The sequence below is a fragment of the Mesocricetus auratus genome, unplaced genomic scaffold, assembly GCF_017639785.1.
Source record: "Mesocricetus auratus isolate SY011 unplaced genomic scaffold, BCM_Maur_2.0 Super-Scaffold_100042, whole genome shotgun sequence".
NCBI classification, from domain to species: Eukaryota; Metazoa; Chordata; class Mammalia; order Rodentia; family Cricetidae; genus Mesocricetus; species Mesocricetus auratus.
Window position 1 is genome coordinate 7,147,601 of NW_024429219.1, and position 11,613 is coordinate 7,159,213.

Consider the following 11,613-nt stretch of genomic DNA (forward strand, 5'->3'; position numbering starts at 1 on the left):
TGAGACGGTTCTACTGTATAGCCCACACTAGATTCCAGGTTCTCCACCTCTTCCCAAGTGACAGGTTAGGGTTACAGTACCACACCTGGCTCTAGGAAGCCATTGTGCATGCTTTAATGGACTCCCACAGTTCAGCTCTGTTTCTGAGGGGCTTGTCTCACAGAGATCCCAAAGTAGGGAAGACCACAGTCTAGCCATTTGTTTACGAGCATAGAAAGCTGCATCTGCAGCATCACCTGTGAGAAGACCAGATCATTTTTCTAACCCTGCCTCCCATCTCCCTCAGGTCAAAACTCTCTCGCAGATGCCCGAGCCAGCCGAAATACTAAGCATCTCTGCTGAGCCTTGCTCGCCTTCGACTGATAAAGAAAGTGTTACCTCTCATTCTCTCTGTGATTCTTAACGGTTATTATTGTATGTAATCCTGTGGCTTAACTACTTTTCTCTTTCATCCAGCACTTCTCTAGCTCTCCTGGTCCTTATCTCCATGGTTCTGTACTCTTCTTTTTCTTGTGCTAAGACTTGTAGCATGTGGCCTAACAAAAGGGGAAAAAACACTACACATATTTATATACACTCACCCTTGCATACAAACCCTGAGGGGATCCAACAAATCTCCAAATTATTTTCCAGTGTACTTCAGCTTCATTTTGAATGGTAGATCCCCTTCCTAATCCCTGTCTGTCTGTTGTCTCTGTATAGCTCTGGTTTTCTGGGTAACTTCTCTCTGTCTGTCTGTCTTTGTCTGTCTGTCTGTCTGTCTTTCTGTCTGTCTGTCTGTTTCTCTTATTCTATTTATGATACTACTGCTTTTCCCTGGGTGGCTTAGAGACTATGGGAGGAGACATTTGGCAAGTGAGCCCTTGAGAAAAAAAAACAAAACACTTGCTTTCCCTCATTCTCTCTCTCTCTCTCTCTCTCTCTCTCTCTCTCTCTCTCTCTCTCTCTCTCTCTCTCTCTCTCTCTCTCTCTCTCTCTCTTTGTGTGTGTGTGTGTGTGTGTGTGTGTGTGTGTGTGTGTGTGTGTGTGTGTGTGTGTGTGTGTGTGTGTGTGTGACTAAATCCCTGCATTTCCATTCAGGGAAAGCTGTGGAAAGCTCAGAAATGGGATTTTGTTCTCTGTCCAAATCAGGGCTTCGAGCATGGATTTATAGAGCAGAAGAGACAGAGGGTCTTTGTGATAGGCCTGAGCAACAGCTACCATTGCCCTTTACGGCCAGGCTGCTGCAGTAGGTTGGACAAGTGGGTCATGAGAGTGATCCTTAGATGATGGCTATGGTTGCTCACAGCAGAACCTGCAGACTTTCTGCTCCTCGTTGGGAATGAAGTCACCATCGGGATCCAGCGGCCATTCCCAATAATGCTTGTCCCTTATAAACAAACATGGCAGGGTGTGTTTTCTGGATGCCACCATTCCAAACAAATCAGAAGACACTTAGGAATGAGAAGGAGTATCCCCAGCTGTCTGGTGGTTTGCTGTTGGATCCTGACTTGTCCCCCATGTGATTTGGAAATGCCCCCTTAGAAATCAGAAGAGCGTCCTGTCCCTTGGTTTCTGTGACTTCTCACACACCAGGCCAGGGTTCAAGAGACCATCAGAAAATAGTCTCTTCTTTCCCCTGCCCGTAAGCGTTAGGGGACTGAGCAGGGCACAGAAAGCTCTGGCTTGGCTTCTGGGGTTGCTTTGCCAGTGACTGGGGCTCGTTCATGTTGCCGTGTACAGGTCTTGCTTGCCAGCCTGTTTACCCAGGAAGGCGTCTGTTCACCCCACTCTGGGAGGGCCTCCACCCGAGGGCAGTGGTAGGATGAATGTCTCTGTTTGGTTCACTCACCACTGCAGAGCAGCTACCAGGGAGGCATATGGGCATGAAGCCCTTGTTTCTGACCTCTCAGAGGGGCTTATCTGAAGAAAAGGACTCTCGGCTCCTTTTGTTACTGTTGTTTTGCAAAGAAAAGGAGAAGTGGACCATAAAGGAAAGGAAGGTCAGAATCAGACTGTTTTTATCTAAAAAATGAGCAACAAATACTTTGGGTTTTTAAAACTTTCTTTCTCTCCTTCAAGCATAGGTCACTAACTGTAATGTTACTTGTTTTCTAAGCATATGTATGAGATTTTTAATGTAGTTAGAAGTCTCTGTTGTCTAATGGATACAACATGCCCCTCTGGTGTATACTCAAATCCAGCAGGCTCTGTCTGTGCTTGGAGACAGCTTCCTGGGCCAGAACTAAATCTAATTTCAGGGAAATGAAGATGAAAGGTCACTTTCAAACTGAATCACTGATGTTGCTGCTGTTATGAAGTGAGATGGAAGGATCCGTGTCTGTGATGTGAGGTGCGAACCCTGAGGGAGAGTGAAACTGTGCGGTGCACTAACCCTGCAGTGACTTGTGTTTCTTTTCATTCACACAACACTGGTGTAGAGAGTCTTTGCTTTGCAAATATCAAGCGTTAGGATGGACTGGACCACTCTTCACAAATGCCCAGATAAGGCGGCCTATCAGGAGGCCAGGAAACGTGGGGTTGGAACTTGGGCATGTGTGTTTCTGTCTGCCACTGCTGGCGCCCCCTCTTGCTGTAGCCCATGCTCAGACTGGAATCTGAGCAGTTTGGGGCTGATGTCCCATTTGCAGACTGGGTCACCTCTGCCTTGAAGCTCTGAAGGGTTTATGGAAAGACCAGTTGGTGAGATTTTTGTGGTTTCCATGGTAGTAAGAAAGTTAAGATGACTAGCCCTTAAGAAAACTACCTTTTAATTTTTTTTAATTTTCAAAGCACTCCTTTAAACAAAAAAACCTTGAGTGAAAATATACAAATTACAGAAAGTGAGTGCTAGCTAAAAGTAATTATCCTCCCTCTTCCTTTACTTCTGCCCCCTCCTTTCTCCCAAGCAAATATAGCTTCATAACTACCCCCTGGCCAGTGCTCAGGCCTTGCCTGCTTCTGGGACACTACCTGGGAGTCAGTCAGCTCTCAGGCCCAGACTGTGTGGGACCAGGCAGTCCCTGCACAAGGTCAGGCAGGAGCACAGGCCCGCTGCTTCTGAGCAGGCCCCTGAACTCCAGCCCTAAATGAGAAGCTTGATGAGGCAAGGGCGGAAGAAGGTTTATCAACTAAGAAACCATTAGTTTCCCCTCCAGCTACATTGATCTATAATATATCTAATACTTTTTCAAGTTTGTTTTTTCATCTTGTTTAGATGAAGTAGTGAAGGATGATCAGGAAAGGTCTTTGGGGTCTAGGGACTGATGATGTCTGGCATGTATTTGAAAGCATAGACTTCATTAACTGCTGCTGCTTGTCTAGTTTACAGGGAAACTTGATATTGTAAGGTGTTTGTATATTTATACAGCTGTAATGAATTGCACATTGGACTGATGAGATGATCTACCCTGGTGGTGCCTGTTGGGACTCTGGCACTCCCTCTTGGAGGCTGTGCTCTGGCTCTCCTGAACAATACCGGGGCTGGGTGTTGGTTTGGCATGGGTTCTTCACTTTTCATTTGGGTTCTTTTTTGAAACTGTAATCTTCGACTTGCTCTATGAGAAAAAAAGATAACTCTGTTGCTGCTCTTAGAAGGTCCGCTGAATGCATTTGAATAAAACTCTGGTGCTGTGCGCTGCAGCCATCCACCATAACCAGTATCCGCCAAGAGCGGTTACGACCATGACTGTGGAGGAGGTCAGATCATCAGCTGAGAGATGATTGCTGTTACTGTTCAAAAGGCCATTTATGAAGTAGGTACTTGAGCTCTATAAAATCCTAAGAAAGCCCCAACTAACGTACAGAAGTGACGAGTTGATACAGAGCTGGTGTTAAAAGCTCACAGGCAGAGGTTAGGGGCATAGCTTAGTGATAGAGCACTTGGCAGTTCTGTGTGATGCCCTCGATTCAGTCCCCGGTACTGCAGATCAGAGACAAACCCTCCCGGTAGACAGCTGCTCAGACAGAGTCCAGGCCCAGGTTGGTCTCCTGCCAAAGCCTGGATGTTACACGTTGCTTGTCGTGTCTTTAATTGTCATTTTTCCCATGCTGTGTATTCTGGCATCAGCTCTCCTAAGGAATCCACCAGCCTTCTCATGGTTACACATTGTCTTAGACTTTGTGGCTCTAAAGTACTTATCTGTTGAGAGTCAAGTCTCTCGTCACCATCCCCATGCTGTGACAGAACCCATGAAGCATAAGTGGCCTTTTTGAACCAAGACTTTGCAAACTGATCTCTCCCCAGTGAAGGAGTTGAGCACAAGCAACAATGTACATTATTAATTTTGGATTTCATTTTCATGTTTTATTTTGTAAATATCTGATGTTTGGAGCTTGAGTATACAAAATGTAAATACAGTTCTTGTATTTGTACTAATGTTGATTCTTTTGCTGTATAGCCTTAGATGTGTAATGCAGACATTATCTAACTGTGTATGGTAGCCTTGCATCACAGAGCTGCTAGTGAACGAGGTAAAAATAATAAAGTACAGCCAGTGCATCAATGACTCCTGTTACTCCTGTGCCCTTTGGGAAGGCTTCTTACACTGATAATTCTTTCTTTTTTATTTATTATTTCATTTGGTTTTTCAAAACAGGGTTTCTCAGTGTAGTCCTGGCTGTCCTGGAACTCGCTCTGTAGACCAGGCTGGCCTTGAACTCAGAGATCCACCTGCATCTGCCTCCAGAGTGCACCATGATCACCTGGCTTATTTTATTTATTAGTTCATTTTGGTTTTTTGAGACAGGGTCTCACAGTGTCGTCTTTGGTTTTCCTGGAACTCTCTATATAGACCGGGCTGGCCTCAAACTCACAGAGATCTGCCTATTTCTGCCTCCTGGTTGCTGGTATTAAAGGTATGTGTCTAAAATGAAAACCATGGTGTGACCTACAGGTTCCTTTGTGACATAACTAGAGAAGTATATATGGTGCTATTGTTTCAAAGAGTTTTCTGCCAAACGTGTGAGCAACTATTTTGTCTAAAAGATGTGGGCATTCGGGCTGGAGAGATGGCTCAGCGGTTAAGAGCGCTGACTGTTCTCCCAGAGGTCCTGAGTTCAATTCCCAGAAACCACATGGTGGCTCACAACCACCTTGAATGAGATCTGGTGCCCTCTGCTGGCAGTAGGCAGAAGACTGTATACACAATAAATAAATAAAATATTAAAAAAAAAAAAAGATGTGGGCATTCTCCTGAAGCCCCCTTTTGCAGAACTACCCATGATAAGTGGGTACTCCAGTACAATACTGGAGTCTGGGGAAAGGTAGGGAGGGCAGTACTTTGAAATTTGCCATGAGCTTCCCCTTGTAAGCAGAGCACAGGCAAGGGACCACGGTCATGGAAAACTGTACCTAAGCAAAAGCAGTAACGTGGTCAGGTGTGGCAGTGAACATCCGTAGTCTCAGTAGTTGGGAGGCTAGAGCGGGAGGATCAAGAGTCCCAGGCCAGGGCTGGGAATGTATAGCTCAGTTGATAGAATATTGACTCAGCATACACAAAATCCTGAACTCAGTCTCCGGCAACACATAGACTAGGCATCGTGGCCCACAGCTGTGATCTCAGCTCCCAGGAAGTGTAAAGGCAGAAGGATGAGGAGTTCATGCCTATCCAATTCCAGGCCAGCATACCTACCAAAAACAAAAACCAGTGATGTGTTGAGTGGACATGTGGGTGTCCATCCAGCACCTTGTGTGCTGTCTGAGTATAGATTTCCACCACAGACTGCAAGTGAATATGCCTGTGGTCTCCACTGGAAGGTGTTAAATATTTTAATGCAATGGTCAGTCAGGAAGGGAAGTCCGCACAGAATTATCTTTCAGGAATGAGTTTTATTAGGAAGGTCTCAAGACCAAGGTCAGGCCATGAAGTGGGAGGGAGAGCATTAGAAAGAAAACGGGGTGTGTGTGTGTGTGTGTGTGTGTACATTTGCTTGTTCACAAGCACATAAGTGGCACAAATGTGAAGGGGCCTTAAAAAACCTAGAGAGGTGCTATTAAGAGTAAGAATAAGGGCTGGAGAGATGGCTTAGAGGTTAAGAGCACTTAATTTCACTGCCTGCTCTTCCAGAGGTCCTGAGTTCAATTCCCAGCAACCACATGGTGGCTCACAACCATCTACAATTCAATCTGGTGCCCTCTTCCGGCTTGCAGGCAGAACACTGTATACGTAATAAATAAATCTTTAAAAAAAAAAAAAAGAATGCAAGTCCTTTGGACAAGGCCTCCAATGTGAAGGCTGCCAAAGGGTAGAGTGACTGACAGGAGTTTCCAGGAAGTTGCTAGGACATGGTGAGAGAGGGCTAAGGACTCAGAATTCCATTAGAGTGCACTGGGAAACTAGTGAAGTCTGTGATGTATTCTTGCATGATGAAAACAATCTGGGCCCCTGTGTTCCAGAGGTATTGTGGGTATGCAGGATATGCAGAGAGATGGGGTCAGATTCAGTACATGTTGAAGACAGAACTGCCATGCATTTCATCTAAAGCTGAATGTGTTCGGCCATTAAGATGGCTCAGCAGGTAAAGATACTTGTCACCAAGCCTCATGGCCTAGGTTCTGTCCCCAGCTTTACACACAGTAGGAGAGAACCAATGACTCTACAAGCTGTCCTTTGACCTCTGCGTGCCCATCCCGGCACCCGTGCCCACACATACACACAAAATGAATGTAATTTAGTTTTCTAATAAGGTTGGCCTGGACATGATGGTTCATGTTGTAATCCCAATATGTATGGAGGCTGAGACAAGAAGATTTTGAATTTGAGACCTGTCTGGATTCTGTAGTGAAATTTTATCACAAAACGAGAAAGAACAGGTTTGCTGAAAATCTGCATGGAGCTGGAGAGAAGCAGAGAAACGCTCGCTCACTGGGCATGCGCCTCCACAGAACAGCGGCGCTGCAGCTTCCTGAGGCAGTGTTGCTGGCAGGACTTTGTGGAGGTAAAGGTTCCAGATAGGCAAGAAGACCCGGGCAGTAGGTAGCTGGTGGGAGCCAGAGCCAAGCTTCGGAGCACCTCACTCCATAGAGGTCAGCAAGAGGACTTCAGTACCTTTAAAGGTCCCACAGTGAGGAGGAAGAATGGGCTCGGAGGTCTCCAAAGTGTTGCCACCAGAGGGAGGAAGTATCAAAGAGGAAGGATTCAGTTGCCACATCCTGTGAGGTTAATGAGCCAAAAACAAGGACTGAGCAATGACCACAGGTTTGGGCAACAGGAAAGGGAGTCACTGAGCACCACCACTGCTCATTTCAGAACCAACTGAGAAAAAGAATACGGTAGATGGAGACCACATCGTTGTGTTTTTATTCTGTTTGTCGTTTGTTTGGGGGTGTAAGAATAGAGTCCATTCTGTCCTACCACATGGTTCACAGGCATCAAATTCTAGGTTTTCAGGTCTGGTAGCAAGTGCCTTAAGCCACTGAGCCATCCTGCTGGCCTTAGTCACTGTTACTATTAATAAAACAGCTATTAGAAGATGCAAATTAGGTCTGGGGCAGATACAGTTCATCTGAACCTGAACCTCGGGAGCTGAGGAGTTGAGGGCATGGAGCAGCTCTTAGTTTTGCTTTTGAAACTGGGTTTCCTGTAGCCCCAGGCTGCCCTTGAGCTTGCTGTGTAGATGAAGTTGGCCTTGAACTCCATATCTTCCTCTCTCAAGTGCTTAGACTTCAGCCCTGCATTACCTTGCTTAATCTACATGGTATGGGAGCCAAACCCAGGGCTGTGTGAACTCAGCAAACAATGTCACCAACTGAGCTGTGCCCTGTGCCCTTCCCTTACTTCTGGAACTTGGAGGATCCTGTTAAAGTTTAGATTGGGTGGGGAGTGCGTGTATTGTGTTGGTTTGGTTATTTTTTGTACTGCATGCATGCCTGGTGCCTGATAAGGCCAGAATAGGGCAACAGATCCCCTGGGACTGGGGTTGTGAGCTTCCTTGTGGGTTCCCAGGTTGTCTGGAAGAGCAGTCAGTGATTTTACACTGTGCCATCTCTTCAGCCCAAAGATGACCTTGAACTTCTGACCCACCATCTATCTTCTGAGTGCTGGGATTACACTTGTAGGCTACCATGCCTGGCTTTATGTGGTGCTGGGAAGTGAACAGTGTTCCTAATCGCTGGGCCATCTCCGGGCTCCCTGGCCTACATGTCTGTGTCACCCAGCCTCAGTGTGTATTGCAGGTGTGTGCTCCATGCTCAGGGTTATTGGCATTCCTGTGGAGAGTTTTACTGCAGAAGGGAGAAAGGAAACACTGTAACTAGGAGGGGGAAAGGGAGCCTGGAGGGAAGAACCGATTTTCAGATGGAGGCTTGCCTGTGTGCACTAGCTATAATGTCGGCCGTGCATCCCTTCAACTCTGCCAGGCTCCAGTTTGGACTGAATAATCATCTTTCAGTTTGTTCTTATAAAGGCGGTTACTGAGCTGGGACTCACCTTTAATCCCAGCACTCGGGAGGCAGAGGCAGGCGGATCTCTGTGAGTTCGAGGCCAGCCTGGTCTACAGAGTGAGTTCCAGGACAGCCTCCAAAACAATACAGAGAAACCCTGTCTCGAAAAACAAAGCAAAACAAAGGTGGTTACCTCACTTCCATCTTGTCTAAGATCGCCCTGTCTCTCTCCACACTATGAGGAGAGCCAGGCTGCCTCATGGAACTACATGTTTCTTCTATTTCTTTAGTTTTCTGGCCTTTATTTATTTATTTTGGTGTGTGCATTCCTGTGTCATTTCTCAGGTACTTTTTAATTTATTTATTTATTTTATTTGAGGCAGGGTCTCTCCTGGGCCTGGAGCTCACTGAATGGGCTAAACTGATTCGCCAGGAAGCACGAGGGATTTGCCTGATTCCACCACCCCAGCACTGGGATTACAAATCACCATGCACCATGCCTGGCTGAGACTCAGGTCCTCAGGCTTGCTCAGCAAACACTTTCAACTAAGCTACAGCCCTGCCCAGTTTTCTGTCTTCTCTTTACATTTTTTTCTATTGGATGATATTTCACACTCTCCCTATGTAACCGCCTCAGCCCGGTAGAACCCTGAGCACGGCTTGTGAGGACTTCACAAGCTCGGCCTTCCGGCTTTGAGATTCATATTCACTTAGAGAGAGAGAGAGAGAGAGAGTCACACCCTCTTATGTAAGTTAATCATGGGCTCCGCCCAGGGATTTGCTCCAAGGGAGTGAGGTGTTTGGCTGTTTTGTAGTTTTGTTTTGAGGTGTTAGGGATTGAACCCAGGGCCTTGGACTTGCTAGACAAATGCTGTACCACAAAGTTACATGCCCAGCCCTTTATTTCTGGGGGGGGGCGAGGTCTCTGGAGCTCAGGCTGGCCTCTCAGTACTCCTGCTGTGCCTTCTGAGGGTTGCCTGTTTCTGAGCTTTCCTGATGTGGTTAGGTCAAGCCAGAAAATATGTTTCCCAAGTGAATTAAGTCTTAAGCATCTCATACAGCATACTTGTCAATGTCACTGGTGCCCCAGGGTCACTGGCCTTGGCCACTCTACTATCCTTTTCCAACAACCCTAGGAAGCAGCAATTTCCCCCCTTAGAACCTTAACACAGAACAATCCAAGTAAGGGTCTCACTATAGTAAATTAAGAACAGGTATTTGATCTCTAAGTATGTGTGCATAAAGCAATGTCTGTTCACTGGTAACCTAGGGAAGTCCAGATGTTTAGTCACATTGACTCAGCAAAAATTCCTCCTTTGTTAAATCTCAGACTAGAGCAATCAATCTGTTCCTGCAACAACTGACTGCAGACTGTTGTTGGAAGTAGGAGGAAGACATGAAGTTGAAAGGTGTGCCTGCACCAACGCTCTTACAAGAGCCATGCTTCCTACAAATGGCTGCTCTCCCTAACTCCTCATTGAAAATTCAATACAGGCTTCCATTTGAAGTCAACTAAACTCTGCAATACACAGATGTAGCCAGTCCTACAAGTTGATCCTGAGTTCAATCCCAGCAACCACGTGGTTGCTCACAACCAACTGTGATGAGATCTGGCGCCCTTTGGCCTGCAGGCAGACACAAAGCACCCATACGTAAAATAATACATAAATTAAAAACAAACAAAGAGTAGTAGCTGGCCCGGCAGTGGTAGTAACACAACTTTAATTCCAGCACTCAAAGCAGAGGCCGGTAGATCTCTGAGTTCAAGGCCAGCCTGGTGTACAGAATGAGTTCCAGGACAGCCAAGGCGCTTGGTTACACAGAAAAACATTGTCTGGAAAAACAAAAACAAAACAAATAAAACCTAGTAACTATATCTGGGGAGCTGGCTCACCAGCCAGAGCATGCACACGCTGGGCTGCTCAGGAGTTTGGATTCCAGCATCCTGTTAGGCAGGTCACAACAGCACACAACTCCAGCTCCCTCTTCTGGTTTCCTTAGGAACCTGCACACACACGCACACACACACACACACACACACACACACACAGCAATAGCTCAGGACTAGGGCCAATGAGATGGCTCAGCAGGTAAAAGGACCTGCTGCCAAGCCCGATCCCCAGGACCACACAGTAGAAGGAGGACACAACCCCTGCAAGTCTGACTTGTGCCCCTCCACACACAAGCACACACACCAATACAAATATGAATGTGCTGGGCCACACAATAGGGCTAGAGATGTGCTCAATGGTAAAGCACAGACCCTGCATATGGCCCTGGATTGGGGGCCTTAACTGTAGACTGACAGTGCCAAGACCTGGACATGCTCTGTAAAACCATAAGGCGGGACTTTTTTTTTTTTTTTTTTTTTGAGACAGGATCTCATGTTTAGCCCTGACCAGCCTGGAACTCGCTCTGTAGACCAGGCTGGCCTCAAACTCACAGTAAAGCCTTCGTTAAGCAAGCATTTACTCTTAGGTTCAGATCCCCAGGACCCATGTGAAGCCAGAGCATGAGCAGGACGGTAACCCCAGTGCTCCTATATGGAGAAGGGAGGCACAGACAGCAAAGGGGAAAACAGCAAAGAAAGCGACGACCCACGCCCGACTGCAGGGATGATGGGTGTCCACCACGCCTGGTGCTAAGGATAGAACCCAGGCCTTAGTGCATGGTCGGGAAGCACTCTGTCAACTGAACGCTACGCCATGACTTCCCAGCTTAGATTAAAAAGCACAGGCTGGCCAGGCGGTGGTGGCGCGTGCCTTTAATCCCAAAGCTCAGGAGGCAGAGGCAGCAGATCTCTGAGTTCGAGGCCAGCTTGCTCTACAGAGTGAGTTCCAAGACAGCCAGGGGTACACAGAGAAACCCTCTCTCAAAAAAAATCAAAAGCAAAACAAACCAACCCACCAAACAAACAAGAATCTGCAAAAGCGGTGCGCGCTCACCACCACACTGGGTTCCCACGGGAGTAACGGACAGAATCCCTGCCGCGAGCGGAAGGATGCCTTAGTGAAGGGAGGCAGCCGCCACGGACCAAGCGCGCCAGTGGGCTTGGGAAACGGTAAAGTGTGGTGGGCCGACCGGAACTACACGCTTAGGGCTGCACGGAGCCCAGGGCCGCCTTCTCTTTCTGCAGACCCCAGCGCCCAGCGCGTGCAGGAGGCAGCGTGCAGCCCGCGAGGCCACCAGACCCGCAAACGCGCCTCCTCCGGAGCCATCGACTGCTCGGCGCTCCACAGATCCGGCCCCGG

General features: G+C 47.3%; 1 protein-coding gene and 1 long non-coding RNA gene across 8 annotated transcripts in view; one reads left to right on the forward strand and one right to left on the reverse strand.

Annotated features, from left to right (window-relative positions):
* The window catches only part of Kif1b (kinesin family member 1B), a 129,614-nt gene extending 125,134 nt beyond the window's left edge, over positions 1-4,480 (forward strand). For all 7 annotated transcript variants that reach the window (XM_005079304.4, XM_013119984.3, XM_013119982.3 and 4 more), the window contains one exon: positions 287-4,480. In XM_005079304.4, the coding sequence (XP_005079361.1) occupies positions 287-329 (43 nt within the window). In that variant the 3' untranslated portion in view covers positions 330-4,480. The remainder of the gene's footprint in view (positions 1-286) is intronic.
* Positions 4,481-5,789: 1,309 nt separating this feature from the next.
* Positions 5,790-11,594, reverse strand: LOC121135768. Its single transcript, XR_005872875.1, has 2 exons — positions 11,308-11,594; positions 5,790-7,132 (listed from the first exon to the last, which is right to left on the reverse strand). It is a non-coding gene; the product is annotated as an uncharacterized LOC121135768 (long non-coding RNA).
* Between the last annotated feature and the right edge of the window lie 19 nt (positions 11,595-11,613).